The 16,769-nt window shown below is 49.0% G+C and overlaps 2 protein-coding genes across 4 annotated transcripts in view; both read right to left on the bottom strand.

Annotated features, from left to right (window-relative positions):
• The window catches only part of DOC2B (double C2 domain beta), a 39,605-nt gene extending 39,367 nt beyond the window's left edge, over window positions 1–238 (bottom strand). The window contains exon 1 of one of the 2 annotated variants that reach the window (XM_027781398.2): window positions 4–238. The gene's annotated coding sequence lies outside the window, so the exon portion shown is untranslated. The remainder of the gene's footprint in view (window positions 1–3) is intronic. The other variant, XM_005233662.3, reaches the window with a different exon arrangement.
• A 4,260-nt stretch (window positions 239–4,498) lies between these two features.
• Window positions 4,499–16,769, bottom strand: part of RPH3AL (rabphilin 3A like (without C2 domains)) — a 51,651-nt gene continuing 39,380 nt past the window's right edge. For both annotated transcript variants that reach the window (XM_055796914.1, XM_005233661.3), the window contains exons 9-10: window positions 11,854–15,977; window positions 4,499–4,586 (exon numbers count right to left, since the gene is read on the bottom strand). In XM_055796914.1, coding sequence (XP_055652889.1) covers window positions 15,943–15,977 — 35 coding nt within the window. In that variant the 3' untranslated portion in view covers window positions 4,499–4,586; window positions 11,854–15,942. The remainder of the gene's footprint in view (window positions 4,587–11,853; window positions 15,978–16,769) is intronic.

Raw genomic sequence — 16,769 nt, 5'->3', positions numbered from 1 at the left:
TACCTTCTCATACTGCCTGAATGTTTCTTCCTAGGCTGCACAGTCCAGTATTTAGTGAGGGCTCCTCAAATGTCGCTGGGGCTGGCTGCACAACCAGGCACCAAGCACTGGCATACACGACACACAACAACACAGAATATAAAAGGACAAAAATAGATAGTTGGGCTGGGAGACAAAAGCAGGGCTTGGAGATACAAAGCCAGTTTCCAGGTAAAGCTTTTAATTCCCACCGTCTGTCTAATGCCCTGGAATGTGACTTGATTTGATCCCTCACTCTGCCGGGGTGATTCAGAGCTACTGCAGTGCCCACGCACACAGCCTTCACTTCCCTGAACAGGGGAACTGCCTTCCTCGCCAGCCCCACAAGAGGGGAGAGAGGTAGTTTAAATGTTACATTGCTAATTTCAGCAGTGGGACCAACAGCTCTGGCTAGCAGGGAGCAGAGCCACTCTACAGGGGATACCACCTCCCTGCATGAAGGGAGGACATCCTTTAGAGGAGGTGACGGTGGACATCAAAGCAGGAACAGGATGATGGAGAAGAGCATATTGTCCCTGTCAACAGCTGTGTTTCCTCCCAGAGGTGTGCGCAAGTTGCTACAAGATCCTGAGCTCAGCACATACGACACTGCACTTTAGCAGCTTGTTCTGAGGTGCAACAGAGAGGTTCAGCTGCTCACAGCAGAGGGCATGGGCTGGTGTGCCAAAAGCATCCCATAATGACAGCTGGGATATGGGATGCAGGAACCACCACCCCAACTCCAACCCAGGCTCAGAAAAGCATCCTGACCTGGGACAGCCCAGACTTCAATTTAAATGCTGTCCTGAACAGGAGCACAAGTGGAGGCTTAAGCACATCCCAAACAAAGCCTGTGCCACTAACACCCCATGCCCTGAGCAGAGCCATGCAGCAGCCCAGCTTCCTTAAGTGACATGGGCCCTGCCAGTGTTACACAAAAGGGCAAATGGAAGGAGCATTCCTACAGCAAACAGAACAGTAGCACACAAATTAAGCACACATCCAGAAATATAGGCTGTCCTCAGGACACACTTCAACCAAGTTTGTTTCAAACACTAAGCATCAAATTCTGCTGTCAGTTACTCCAGGTTTAAATCAACAAGAACAGGGGCTGATTCCAGTTTAATCAATTCCCTTCCAAATGAAAAGTACAGCAGGAGGACTGCACATCCCCATCACTTACCAGAGACTCAATAATTGACCCACCAGTTCTTTATTTAATACTTTGTCAGCTCAAATGCAAACAAATTCACAGAAACCCTCTGCTCTGCTGGTGCTGCTGGAGAAGATGTGAGCCCGAAGAGTGAACAAAGAGATGATGCAAAATTAAGCCTCTGTTTGGAGGAACTACCTTTGGATCTCACTCACCCTTGAACTCAGGGGGACCAACTGCAGGCTGGGAGCGGGGAGGTTTGACAGTCACCCAGGGACGTGACACAAGGCAGCACCAATCTGCACAGCCCTAGCTTGCTTTTTGCTTTTTCCCGATCATTTTTAAGCCTGGATTAAGCCACCGCAGGTACCCACAACCTTAGGCATGACAGGGCGCCAGGAGATAACACCAGCTCAATCTGACTGCCAAGGCAGGAAGAGGGGATATCAACACTGCCAGCCCAGCTCCGCCAACGCTGCTGGAAGAGACCCCTCCATCCCTCTAGGGTGACTCAGGACCTACTTTGTCTTCAGTCCACCCTGCTGGTAGGTATGAAACATATTTCTTCTTCAAATGAGCTTAGCTCCAGCATGGCTGTGTGCATGAGAAGGGGGTTAATTGAAAAGCAACATGTGCCTTGCTCCTTGGCTCACTCAAGGCACTGTCTTCTGGCTGATGCACAGCTACTGGCAGGGAGGCTACTTCCCCTGAAAGATCTCTGCCCTGGATTGCTGGGGAGGCTTGGCTGAGCCCATCGAGTGCACTGCAGACCCTACCTGGTTAAACACCCTTTGCATTTGCTAAATAAAGCAATAATAATAATGATAACTAGGAAACTTGGTTAAATAATCCTAAGAGGCTTACTCCAGGCTGTGCCGATTAAGGCTCCCCAGCAGTGCTGATATCCCAATGCACCCTAGCCCCCACTGCTCCTCTGCGCGAATAATATTTGAGGTTATCTGTGCTCAAACAGGCCCTGCTAACAACCATCATTTGACCAGATTTAACCAGCAATTACTAGCTGCGAACAAAATCACTGTGGTAAAATACAGCCCACACTCTATTACAAAGCAGACACAAACAAACCCTTTCAGAAAACCAGGCAAAGGGCAAATGCCAGCAAGAAAGAGCCCTCTCCCCTCCAAATATTGCTTAAGGTTCCCAGAGACCTTATGAAATAGCCAACTAGTGGCAGCGGTGGATGGTGCCTTCCTTGCTAGCACTTTGCTACCCGCAGACGGACCTGGAGGACAGGAGGAGGCAGGGAGGCATCTGCTCCCTGTGCATCTTCAGTGCCATTCAGGATGGGCCCAGAATAGCTAAACTTTCAGTAGGGGCTGATGTTTAATGTGTAGCATATGTTGCCATTTCGATGTGAATCCCAAAATAGTTGGTGTTTTGTTTTGTAATTTTAATGCACTGGTTTTTGGAGTCCTGTGAAATGTCTACTCTCCTGTTTGAGGAGGGAACATGCTGTGCATGTGCACCCTGATATACCATTTCCAACACACTATTCACCTGCAAATCAACCAGAGTACATAACCAGCTGCTCTAAGTATTGGCTATATGGAGCACATATTAAATACACACAAACTCACTAGGGGTGGATCTGGGTGCAGTGAGAAGAGGAAGCTGCAGGAAAATCCAACTGAACAGTGCACAAGGGGAGGGAGGGCTCCCCCATAGCATTACTGCCCTGCACATGTCTCTCAACAGAGGCTGAAGCCAGTGGGGCCAGGGAGCAGCTGGGCAGCCCGCAGGTAGGGCATCCTGCCAGCAAGGCACCAGGCAGCTCTGCAGCTGCACAAGCATGGCCCATGCACCCACTGCTCCCCAAAACCAGGGCAGGACCAGGGGAACCCCCACGCCATGCACCCATCTAACCTGCAGAAGCAAACATGCATTCCCATGGCTGATCTAGCTGCTTTTGGGAGTCTTCCATCGGCAGAGAGGGGAGGCACCATGAGCTGCCTGTGCTGGCAGGCAGCAGCACCCAGATCACTCTGCTGGGTTAGAAACGTGGGATGATTTCGGTTCAGCCCTTGACAGAAACGCAAGCCACATTCCTCACTCCAGTAACACCACTGCATCATGCTGTCTTGCAGCCAACACCTACCAGAGGAAACAAAACTTGCAGAAGAGAGGGACCAGGGCAGCCCAAGGCAGGACTCTAAGCCCCAGCTGCTCCAAAATGCCCTCCTGCACAACACCCCCCTAACTGCCTTCATCCTGCTTCACCCTTGCTGACATCCCATCTTGGGACACAGCGCTGTCCAGGGCTCAGTCCTCAGGGATATTTTCTTAGGAATGAGCCTTTTTTGCATTTTTCCTTTTATTTCCCTCATGGTCCTTGGGTTCCCCTTAACTCCAGAGCCTTAGTAGGGGTTTGCCATTGAAAGGCCAGGCAAAGCCACGTTTTTGCATCGTGCTGGCTCTTTTTGTTATGTGCCTGTAAGCTAAACGCAGACCCAATCCCTTGCTTTCAAGGGAGGGTAGAGTTCTGTGTAGCATCAACTCTTATTAGGCTAATTTTATCTGTTCTCAATGCCTTTCCAAGCTGGAGTCAATGTCCTCTGAGATTATCCAGCTGGCTTGTCTTAGTAGTTTTACCTGCTTTTACCTCTTCCCTTCCTGACTGTCTCCCAGCTGCAGGAGGATGACAACATCACTTCTCAAGACTTTCCAGGCAGCCAGCAGTGAAGCCCAGTGTTTATTCTGCAGCAGCACCTTACTGTACAGCAGCTGGGACAAGCAGCTAGTGTGGCCTGGGGAGCTGCACTCAGGCTGGGCACTGCTGCCTCCTGCACACCCAGCTCTTCAGACTCCATAGATGTCCAGAAACAGAATTAACATCAGCACTTCGGGCCCAGCCCTGTTGCCATGGAAATTGGTAGACTTTCTGCTCACAGTTTGGTGGGAGGAGGCATTTCAAGAGTCACCACTAGCTTCCAGAGTTAACGCACGCAAAGCCAAGCAAGGGCAGAAAGCAGCCGAGCTTTGCAGAGGCAAGGGGAGGACTGCTCCTACCCCATGACCCAAGAATTTGGAGCTGGCTGCAAGCAAAGGGAAAAGGCCACCAGTAACTGGCGGCATCAAGATGCTGCACATTGAGCTCCAGGGATTCATGAAATAACATCTTGGTTTTGCAGAATTAAAGAGCAATTTGGCTGCATTAAGAGAGCATTATAGCTGCTCGTCTCCCACATACGCATCAGGCTAACGAAATCCTGTCAAAAGCAATCTAACCAAAGCCCCCGTTTCGTGCTGATACTTCGTGCAGTAAATGTACCTGTCACAGCCCTGCAGTGGCTGGCGGAGCTCTGTCCTGGCTGCTGCTCCTCCTGGCTGCTGCCTGCCTGGCTGGGAATTGTCCTGCCCATCCCTGGATCATGAAGCTCAAATCAGCCTTGGTGAGCTGCAAGAGAATCAGCTGCTGGGGCTGCTAGGGTATTTTGCTGGCCCCATCCACAAATCCCACATATCATGTCAACATTGCAAAAAGCAATGCAAACGAAAGAGCAAAATGAAAGGCCTGGAGTCATGCAAGGGTAAATCTGTATCTACTATGGGGTCAGGCTGCTGGGGGGGCAAAGAGCCCCAGCTTCCCTGAACTGGGCAGGGCTGCTCATGCTTGCACCACAGAGACAAACACGTTCTTTTGGGACTGCAAAACCCCCCGTGGATATACTCACAGGAGGTACCCGAGGGAGCAATCCTGCTGCTCAATCCTGCTGGCCGGGGAGGCAGCAGGGTCATGTGCTGAGCCCTTCCCCGGGGCAGGCAGCTCTAAGCTTTTCATGGCTGCCAGCCGGCACAAAGCTGCAGGAGCAGCCGGCAACAAGGAAGCCCTGCAGTGCCCCGGCAAGTGGCTACACTGGCACCTGCGGGTTAGCAGCAAAGAAATTGAGGCCACAGCCAAGACAAGCAGACTCCTGCCCAGAGAGCAGCTTTACTGGCGGCACTGAGGAAGGCAATCCAGCCTGCAGGATCCCTCTCCTCAGATCTACGGGCTATTTAGCTGTTTGACCTTATGTCACCCAACTCAAGGTGACGCACAACAAATTTCCATTCTACCATGGGGAAGCCCAAGCATTTTCCAGCTCTGTAGTGAACCAGGGAAAAAAAAACCCAAGCAACTGCAAAGCAAGGGATAGCCATCAGCCAAAAAAGGGGAGATGGAGGGAGAGGTGGACAGGTACAGGGGCATGGTTCAAAATACAAACAGGATTATACCCATCTGAGGGGGGGCTCCTCCCAGGTCATTAAGCAGCCAGATGAGTCACTAGATGGCCCTGCTAGTCCTGTTCATCTGATCACAGTGATGGATATTAAGAAATGCTAGTTTAGCTACTCTACAGGCTCTCAGCTGTGAAATCTGCTCCAAGGCTCCTTCTGGGAGGAAGAGCTTCCCGAGGAGAGCATGGCAGCCAGGTGGTACCTTGGCCAAGCATCTGGAGGGGACTCCCCAGAGCATGTAGCACCTCCAGGCCTTGCCAGGCATACAAACGGTCCTTCCTGGTCTTGCCATGACCTGGGCGTCCCCTTCCCCTCCCTGAGACCAGCTTCACTTAGAGACACTGCAAGTCCCTGCCTCAGCGTAATCACGTTGACAGTGATGGGTGCAAGTGCCAGGGAACCATATTAATGAACATCGTGTTGCTAGATAATCATGACATTAGCATTATTGGATTAGAACATTTCCATAATTTGGGCACGAGCTGCTACCTGCATTGAGACATATGTTTACATGAATCTACATCCATTTGCATTGCAATGAAGCTCCTCTGACTGCAACATCAGCAGCTTTCTAGGTGACCAGTCATGGCCATTGGCAGCTCAACCCCAGGGACCATCTCCTGCTGTCAGGCACAATCCCGGGCCACTCAGATACTAAAAACCTAGCAACATTTTTCCTCCTCAGGATCCTGCTCTCACAGGTTACACCTCAACTGGGATAGACATGCCCCTTGCAGGGGTCAAAAGCAACACAACCCCAGCCCCAGCATCAGGGTCACCCAGGGTAAAACTGTCACCTTCCCAGTCCCCATGGACTCTTCCTGCCTCCTGAAAAGCTCAGCTTCCAGGTCCCAGGATAAGGGCAGTTAAAAGCCCACCCTACCCACAGCTTGAAAAGAACACAATAAAACACTCCCAGCAGGCTGCGAAGCTTAGAATTTAAAAGGCCAATAAAGGGAACCCAAAACGAACTCTTTTCTCTTTTTTTTTTTTTTTTTTTAAAATCACATGATCTTTGATTCAATTACTTCATTTTACAGGAAGGGGGAGAGAGATTCAATTACTTGATTCCTGATTTCTTAACATAGAAATATGGACTCTGCAACTGTGGACCACAGAAAGGCAAAAATCCCTTCAAAGCCGCACTGCAACAATTTGGTGGCAACATCAGATTTATAGGGCTGTAAGAAATAAGCAGTTTCCCCTCCTGGCCTTCTCAGCAGAACCTGCTCCAGCATTAAAGTAGTGCAGTAGTATCTGAGCGCAGAGTCCTGCAGCCCACCCACAAAATTACAGGGCAAGAGGCATTCAGCGGGCAACAGAGCAGCTGCCTGACTGTATGGCCTCAAGTGCTTTTCTAACGTAGAGCTGCACAGGGAGTTACCAAGTCCCTTCACAGGCCTGGTAATTACAAGTTGGGAGGGACCAGGAGGTGCACGCTTACTCCCTGGGCATCTCTAGCCCCAGAAATTGCTGCTTCCAAACACTGACATGAGAACAGACAAAAGGAGTGGCCCATCAGTGTCCAAACCATTTCCATCAAGACTTGGAGTAACCACAAATCTTGCCACCACTGAAAGCTTTGCAAATTACAGTGACTTATCTCCAGGCACTGGCCTGCAAGATGCAAAGAGCTAAACCCCAAAGTGCCCTTGGGATTAAACACGCCTGAACCAATCAATGGCAACAAGAGCAGCAAATCCTGCAGGTAGCTCTGTGGGAAGTTTGCTGGGATGTGGTGAGCCGCAGCAGCCCTCTCTCCCCTTAGTTAGTGCAGGTAGCGATACTGCCACATAAATAAAAGCACTGTCCAGATGAGATCATCTGGTATTTTTGATGGTTGTTTACCCAAACTAATCCACATCCGCTTGGTTTCTTTCTAATTCCTGCATTTGAAAAAACGGGAAAGTAGCAGCATTGAAAAGCCGCTCACTTGGGGGAATCTGAGCGCAGAGGACCCCCACTCCCAGCCACACTGTGCCCAAACGAGTCCTTGTCCCATCTCACAGCCAGGCTGGCCATGTGCTTGCCAGCTGGGCTGCACAGCATCTCCCCAGCAAAACACAGACCAGCCCCATCGCTGTGGCACAGAGGTAGGCAGCCTGTCCCTGCCCTGCACAGCTCCTACTCACCACCTCTGCCATACCTCTGTCACCACCTCATACAGCTTCAAAGTCTGGCATTTAGCACATCTCTGGTCTAACCACTCAAGTTATTAAATGGGGACATTTTAACTTGTAAAAAACATACCAAGACCCTTGGCTGGAAGGCAGCTGAGAAGCTCCTGGTGGCTTGAGCGAACTTTTATCCTTTATTTTAAGTAGAGTGCATTGTATTCACTCCAAAGTGGTGCTCAGTTCCCACATATGGAATCTTTTGGATTCACAAAACGCACAAGAAAAAGAAACAAACCTGGCAGAGAGGTTAGATGGACTCCATCTCAATGGGAGGGAGAGCACCAGAAATTCTGCTGAAAAAATTCTGCTTGGAGGAAGAACACGTCTGCATATGATTGTGTCATTAGGTGTTGATGCCAATGGCTAATGCCTAATGACTCCGTGTCACAAGCAACAGAAGGTGGGAGCACAACATGATGGCAACAGGAGGAGGGAACGTTCTGGTGGGTGCATTGCTGCCAGGATATGGGCTCAGGCAGGGGCAGAGCACTTACATGATTAATGACCATGTAGATGGGACACTGAATCAAGGCTGCCTGGGTGTTTGATCAGCCCAGGGTTGTTAGCACGGCTCACAGCTGGAGACATGAGATAACAGGAGAAAATTAAACCCCTTTTTCTCCTTTCCTTACCTCTCTACCAGGCCTGTCTCAGGAAAGAGAAAGGAGGGAGGAAAGGAAGCCACATAAATTAGGTCCACTGCTGTACAGCCTCTAGCCCTTTACCTCCTCTTGCCTTCGCTGGGGATGTTGGACCTCCAGCAAAGGCTGTCAGGCAGAGCCTGGGAGATGCAGTGATACAGCCCCTGGCACAGGAAGGGAAAGAGCCCAGGGAGCAAGGCGGCTGTGATTTCCAGCTAGGAAGGAGCAAGCACAGCACAGCTCAGCTCCAACTTTTGCTCTGATATTCCTGGACAAGCCCTACACAGAGCTGAAACAAGGCAGCACCACGACAGCAAAAGCCAGTGCTGGGAGCAGGCAGCTGTGCTCTCATGACTGCTGCCTGGGTGGAGGAGGAGGACCAGCCCAGCGCACAGCTCTTGCTGTCCTTGCATGGTGGTTTGCAGACCCTGACCAAGGTGGGGCTGAGCTCCTTGGAGTATCCCTGCCCTGCTGCATGTGCTTCCATGGGCTGCTCTCCTGTTGAACAAACCCCCATTCTCTGCCCTTCCCACACGCTAGTGTCTCACCCACCTCCTAAATACATCAGTGTGGGATTGAGCCCATACTGCAAGAATCTGATTCCTGCAATGCTTCTCTCTCCACAGAGGCAACGAAACGGGCTGCATCTGATTTCTTCCCTTCCTTTCCAGTCCTTTCACCCTTCTTCCCCTGTCTTCGAGGAACAGATGCACCCATTCATAACCATGCAAAAGAAAGTGCATTATTTGCTTTTCCGACTGCAGTGCAGCTGGTAAAGCACAGGAGGGAAAATTATGTTTTGTATGAATACACAAATTATCTGCACTGATCTTATTACACTTGAATGGCAAACTGACAGAAAAGGAAAACATGAAAGAAAAAGGCATTGTTTGGGCTGCACCAACGTAGCATCATTATTGTTTATCCTCTCCAGCCACTCCATCATCCTAATCCCACCGTCTCCCACAGTGACAGGTCAGTAACAGCGATCTGCTAAGTAGTATGATACAGAGGCTGCCAGCATGAATACAGGCAGGGTGCAAACCCAGCAAGGCAATGCCTGGGACACAGCAGCACCTCTGGATGTCTCACCTGCAATTCCCAGGCAGGTCCAGGCCAAGTATCCAATAACTCACAAACATTATCAGCATTGAAAAGATCCATGTTACAGTAGTACAAATTAGCGTCAGTGCTGGAATACACAGGGGTGATACAGAAACAAAGGCTCAGTAATTTGCTAACCCAAATCCTCGCAGAGATATTCTTATTCACAACACTAATAAATCCCCAAAGTGCACAGCAGAGCTGTGCAAGAGGGGGCACACAGGGCAGAAGGCTACACTGTGCCCTGAGAATCATCCCTTACATAGGACCAACATGCATGGCTCTGTGCAGGCTCAGCACCTCACACCAACCATCCTGGCTCACCAAGGCAGCACTGGAACGTGCAGAAAAACATGAGCAGCTCATGCAACCCAGGACAGGGCAACCCTCACATTCAACCCCTTGGAGAGGGGCTGGATTTGTATCCTCACCACGTGGCTGAGCCCACTGCAGGGAGCTGAGCTTGTCCTCCCTCCCCAGCCTTTCACCAATGCAGCAGGGAGACAAACCTTCCTTCTAAGATTTCCATGCAGTGAATGACCTCTGTGCTCCAGGAGGACAGGAACCAAAAAACATGATTAAACACATTAACTCCACTACACAATACTTTGTTGAAATAGCTTTGCAATCCCTTAAAAGCATCCACAACCGAAGAGGGCTCAGACAGGACAGTGCAGGCAGCTCCTCCCCAGTGCAGGGGCATCTGATTAGCCCAGGTGACAATACCAAGTTCCTCATGGTACAGACAACACAGCAATTCCAGCAAGTATAGAAAAGCAATCACAAGGTGGAAATTCAAACAGAACACAAGTCACCTGCTATCAAAACAGGAAAAATCTGGCAAGTTTCCTACTTAGCACTTACTACATCAAGGCTGCTCAATGATGCTAATTAAAGAGGTACCTCCCAGCCATAGCCAGAAAGATTTATATCCCTAATTTGTGTTTCTCAAGTTTATTTTTCTGTCCTCCAAGGCACCATTTTAATGGCCATGGTGTGACTGCTTGGAGGAGTTTAATTTTGCATGAGTGTCATTTGAAGATGAAGGTCTGTCCCATCAGTGGTTTGATGATTGCTCACCCAGGGCCTCAATCCTGCCCCCTGCTCTCCCACAGTGGGGCTCAGCTGTTCACCGAGATTTTCTTGGTCCCTTGAGCTTGGCTTCACCAGCAGAAAAATAAATAACACTGGGCTCAGCTGCTCTCAGTGATCCAGCTGCTGTCTCCATCTAGGAGCTGGGTATGTATCAGTCTGGGGGCTCTTTTGGGGGTGAATGAGCCTCAAAAATATTCAGCGCAGCAGCAGCTAAGCTAGGGACACTGTGCAGGGTTGTTAGTAGAAAGCAGCACAGTACTGGCAAAGCAAGGACCCGTCTCAGAGATGTGATCTCTCCACCCAGCATCCCAAAAACAATCCAAGAAGGTAGCTGCTCCAGGGCAGCTCCCAAACATGAAGGCTGCTTGCTCAGGTGGGATGGGAGAGGACAGCCAAAGGGGGAGGTGTAGAACTGCAAGTAATTGAAAGTAGCCGCAGTCCCATGAAAATTACTCAGAGCTATCTCTGAAAGCAGAAGCCAGTCATGCTCAGGAGGGGGAAGGTGCCTCTGCCAGCACCCCTTGCCCAGATGGCCCTGATTAGCAGCAATTCTCCAGTCCCAGATAATAACTGCTTACGGTGATTAGGCTGGTGGGAGAGCTGATGAGAAAGGGAGGCAGTGATGCCTGTTTGCTGCATTTGGTCAACTTCAGAGTAACAGGGAAGCACCTGGGAGGGAATGCCATATAGCTGGGGGCTGAGAGAGGGCTCAGAGGATAACAGTTGCTGTTAAACTGATACAGTCTACAACAAAAATACTTTAAAATCACAATCCATCCTTCCTGGCACAATATGAATACATCATGTAGAGCCACTCATTCCAGAGAGGAAAGATGAGCAATAATCTCTCCAAGATTTTACAGCTTCTAGTGCCAGACAGAAATCAGTGGAAGGAAAAAGAAATACAATGGATGCCTTCAAACAAACCCACAGAACCTGAGTGAAGCAGGGAGGTGAACATGTACAGCCCTCCTCCTCAAGGGGATTTGGATTTCTACCTCAAAGGTGCAACTCCTAGACCTGATCAGAGCAGCACCCTCGGGTGCTGCAAGGGTGCTCCAGGGACTGCTAGCAGCAGGGCACAGGCCAGCAGCAGCACATTATACCAGCTGTGGAGCTGGGCTGGCTCCTTTGATATTTTACTATGAAGGTAACAGGAAGAAACATTTCTGCAGGGAGACACGCGCAGGCCAGGGGTGTATGAGGATGTGTGTAGCTGCCTATGTGCTGCCACATGTCACTGGCAGGCAGCACACTCTGCATTCCTGACTGCATTCCTATGGAACTACACGGCAAGATCCTCATCTCAGGCCTCTGAAGCATCACAGGCGTTTCTGGCGCTATCTGAATATACTGCTAATAAGAGGCAATGGTCAGGAGGGAATCTGAATGAGCTGCTCAAGACAAAAGTTTTCCACAAGACACTTACCCATCACCCGTCATTTTGTACTTGCTGAAAGTCTCATTATTTGATTGCAGCTCTGGCCCTTCTAAAAAAGTTCCCTGAACTCTCCATCATGATCACATCCACCTGCAGAAACAAGGAATTACGATCGAAGAGCAGTCTCCACCATGGAGATAAACAAAACTCACAAGTGGTAAAAGGAAGAAATGGGAGAGGTAGGCTGGTGAGACATTGCTGCCACCAACCCTCTCTCCTGCAAGGAAACATCTTCTGGGAGGGGTAGGAAGGAGAGAAGAGCAACTGTTGCTAAGTTTTATTTTACACATGAACTTCAACCATCCACAGAGGTTATCTGCCATTTAGTGTCACTGTCCAAGTACTCCAGCTGACAGTCCAGGGCCTTTGCTGTCCCAACTCAGTAATGGCCAGAAACACACTGTCTAAACACCAGCTGGTAGCCCATTTGCTTCAGCTACATCTAACTACTACACATGGATCCCACAGAGAAAACATACCCTTTCCCCTCAAACTACAGCTGTAAAAAGCAAACACAGAAACTTGGCAATTCATGGCCAGTGCTGTTGACTCAGAGATCACGCAGTTGACTTTCCCAATATGCTGGTTGTTGTCATGGCACGCAGAATGGGGAAGGAACAATGTAAGAGGTGGTTAGTCCTTGACATGCTCCATCCTTGGACTAACGGCAGCTCCCCAGCAAAACAATCCCAACAGTAATTACCAAGGTGCTTTTAAATGGGAAAAGGAAAAACAGATTTAAAAGCCATTTGAAACCTTGAAGCTGAATGCCGAGTGGAAGAGAACACAGAGCAGCCAGGGCTGCACATGCTTAGCAACAATGCGGAGATGCTTCTCTGTAGGCAAAGCTAAATGGAACCTCACTGTCACACCAGAGGGAGTGATGAGCCCTGGGAGGCTGTGGGGACAGCGCTTGACAGAATGACAACCTGTGCTGCTTTACACTTAGTGGTTACAACATGGAAAACCTTCCACGGTGGGACTAAGGAGCAGACCTGTGCCCCCTGCCACTGCCAGCACAAAGAGGGGCAAGACAAAAGATGACTTTCAAGCGCAGAATTCAATTACGCTCCAGCTGTGTGAATCACCATTCCGCTGGCTGGATTATTTTCCTTCCTTGCTGGAGCCAGCCCAAGGACTTGGAGAGTATCTGCAACCTGGGAATGGAAAAGAACTTTTTACTGTTTCAAGAAAGGCAAGCAGTTGTTACCGAGCCAAAGCTTTATTGTTACCAGTAGTAAAACACTACATAAAAGTGTAAGGGATGGAGACAAAAACAACAAAACAATAAAGGAAACACAAATGACCAGTGCAGACTGAGCACTATTTACAGAGCTATTCTTGCCAACCTTGAGCCAACTCAAAAGGCAGTCAACTGGTACAGGTTTAGGATAATATTCCAATGAAAGCTACAAAACACAACCAAGAGAGATGCAACAAAGCCAAAAGTGTCTTTAGTAGAAAATACATGCACAGAGCTGTTCCTTTATCACATTCAAACGTGGCTAGATCCCATACTTCTGGGCTAGATCCTTCCCTCAACCCAAGAGGAGTCTTTCATAGATGACTGAACAGTTCTGGTTTGAACTCAGGTGGAATTACTTCATGGAGGTAAAATATAGAGGTAAGAAAGAAAGGTTTCCAGTCTCATTGGTACAAGACCAGTCCCAAATATATGTCTAAGGGTGTTTTATAAAACCTAGTCTCAGTTAAAAATCAAACTCACGCCTCAAATAGCACAGTAAGCCAGCAAGGATTACCAGGTTCCTGTGCAGAGCTGGCAACCCACAGTGTGGTAAACAGCTGCAAGAAGCAAGAGTGAGAGTGAAAACATGACTGACCTGCCTGCACTACCCAGGAACAAAGCACAAGAAACACAAGAAGAGTTGGAAGTGACATGCTCAATTTTAAAAACCCTTTCCAACTCAATGTAAAGTTTTTTATGAGAAAGTAACAGGTTTAAAGAAAATGGAGTCAATTTTTAAGTGTCTTTTTCCTTCTTCTATAGAATTAACTTAGGCTGGCAGGCCAGGCTGGCAGAGGCACTGCAGTAATGAGAGTGCAAGCAAGACAGTCTCAGTAAGACTGTCAAATGCTCCAAGGCAAGACAAGACTTTTTTGGTAGCAAAACACTTCTGAAATTGAAGACACTACAGCTCTCAGAAGAAACAGCATGACTTCAGCTTTGAAATCATACTGGCATTTCAGCAAAAGGTGACTGCTGGATTTACTTTTTCAGAAACAGCTAACAATACTGGCATTATGCCTTCCAGAGACGCAGCTGGCTGAGTCTCAATGGCCAGGTTTAAACCACAACATAAAGTATCCCTCGGTGGAGAACAACCTCATCCCTTGCTCTCTTCAACAGCAATGCTGCAAAGCCCACGTTCAGTGGTTTCTCTTTATGCCATCTCAAACAGCCCACATCATCCAAAGGTTTTGTTTTCATTTTTGAAAGGGCAGAAACAGATCACAGAGGAAGAGCTGGAAGGCTTTTCCCAGCAACCTGCCATAGCGCGTTAGCTGGAAAAGCAGTAAGGGAACGGCCCTCTGTTGGACCACATTCACTTAGAAAGAAAGTCAAGGATTGATTTCCAATCTCCTGTTACAGTGTTCCAGCACCCAATCTCATTTATCTTCATAGTGCAGCCATTTGTAAGAGCATATACTACATGAGCACAAAGCGCTCAGCAGCAAAGGAGAATAGAACAAACGAGTAACAACCAAGGGAAAAGGCTGACATTAACCGACACAAATTGCCTTTAAATCCATGATTTCAGAGGGAACTTTGGGGAATCCTTCGTTTCTTCAGAAAAAGACAGATCAGATTCAAAGCATTTAATAAAATCCACAGACTCCTACTTGCTTAGTGTTGGGGTTTTTTTAGGTCTTCAAAGATCTAATTGCTCTAAAGATGTCAGGTAATTTGATTTTTCTCATCTGTCAGGCCTTGGAGGGAAATTGTCCATCCTGGAGAATAAGCAGGACTGGGGCACACAGACTTTCTACAGACTGACTCAGGATGATACCATCACAGTCTGCCAGATGCTCAAGACTTGCAGGAAAAAGGTAAAACAAAGGCCCCTGCTCATGCAAGAGATGACAAGGTGTGCATGTGGGAGGAGAATCTGCAGAGCTTTACAAGATAAAGTACTTTTAAAGCTTTTATCCAATTTGGGTATACAACCACAGCCAGCTGGGCAGTGGGGTGGTGGGAGTTCTCCCACCAGGAGCTGCAGCACACACACTGCCCATGATCCCACCGCCAAAGCATCACTCTCACCACAGGACACACAAGCCAGTGCACAGCCAGGAGGACCAAAAAAATTCACAGTGAACTTCTTTTGAGTGTTTCTTTACTAACTGAAGTGTCTCCCTGAGCAGACAGCCCTATCACAGAGAGACACCTCAGTGGAAGAGGAGCACAACATCAGCTGATTCACAATGCCCCCACCAAACCAATACCAATTCAAACCAGAACAACAATGACAAGAAACCCAAGGGGTGACACCTGGGCCTACAGGAGTCAAGTGCAAACCAGACCCCCAGTCTCACTCTTGGGATTCACAGAGGGAAATTCACCCCTGGGCTGAGAAGCAGTAGAAAGGCTCCTGTATCTTCACAACCCGTTTCGGGGACATAGGGGTGAATTTCCCTTTCTCCTGAAGGCTGCAAAGCCAGGACTGCAAGGCCAGGAGCTGAACCCAGGGCTGGGCTTGGCAAACCAAGAACAGCAGATGTGGCACACATTTCTTCAGCTCCAGTGAGCACCTCATGTGCTCCTTCGAACGAACACAGGTCTGGACCCCATGGCAGCACTGCACAACATGGCACCCCTCTCTGAGCAGCACCCCAAAGTGTGTGTCAGTCAGCAGAAAGGGAAAGCAGACCATAACCCCGGTCAGTGAGGCAGAGAGGACAGGCAGGTACTTTCCCAGGTGCCATTGTGTTGCCAACGCCTGTGCAAGAGCCAGCATCATGAAGTCACCACCGGCAGCATCGTCTGGAGGGAGGTCTGTGGGAGTGGGCAAGGGGCGAGCGTTGGATCCAGGCAAAGCAGCTCCATCTTCACCTCTGTCAACACTGTGTTCTGGTGTGGATGCGCCATTTGCCTTCAAAATACATAAAGACAAAAGTTTTGTTTGGAAAGCAGTGAAGGAAAGAGATTTGACAAAGTTATTTTACATTGCTTTTACATGCTCAGCCCCATTTTAAGAGCTTCCTAAAAATAATAATGAAGAGAACATCTATGCATCATTACTCCACGCTCTGTCAGCAGTCAGGGCCCATTTAACTTTACTAAAGAAAGAAAAGACAGGGGAAAGAAATGAGGGAAGAAGGAGGAAGAGGAGTCATACTGCTAGAACTGGTTCTTTGGTTCTTCTTTCCCTCAAAGGGCCAAGTCAGACAGAAAGTCAAACCTCAGCTCTCAGGTTTCCAAAACCACGCGATGGCATCCATGTACCAAAAAGCAGGTCCTCCACATGACCCTCCTGCCCTCCCTGTGCCTGGGCCATGGACAGGAGCCAAGGCAGAACATAGTCCTTGCCCACAGCTGGGGATAGGCACAGGACAGCAATGCCCTGCTGCAGAAGGCACTCTGGCTCATGTCCACTAAGTGAGCCTGAGGGAATCACTTCAACAGCCACTGGTGAAACTCAGGGCCTGCTGGGACACGCTGCTTCCAGTGCCCAGGGTGAAATGAGGGGCTGGCAATGTAGAGTGCTCTCAGGCAGTGGCGCATCAGTACTAACTTCTCTCCCCCTTCCCTGAACTGAAGGGGACACAAATTACATTGACTCCTGGATAAAGGACAAGGGATGTTTCCAGTCACCGCATTCATGCGACATGTTCAAGGCAGGGAGTCCTGCAAATTTCTCCCACCAGTAACTGGCTGACGTCCC

The sequence above is a fragment of the Falco peregrinus genome, chromosome 2 (genome assembly GCF_023634155.1).
Source record: "Falco peregrinus isolate bFalPer1 chromosome 2, bFalPer1.pri, whole genome shotgun sequence".
NCBI lineage: Eukaryota > Metazoa > Chordata > Aves > Falconiformes > Falconidae > Falco > Falco peregrinus.
Note: the sequence above shows the minus strand (reverse complement) of the source record. Positions and strands in the feature narration are given on the sequence as shown.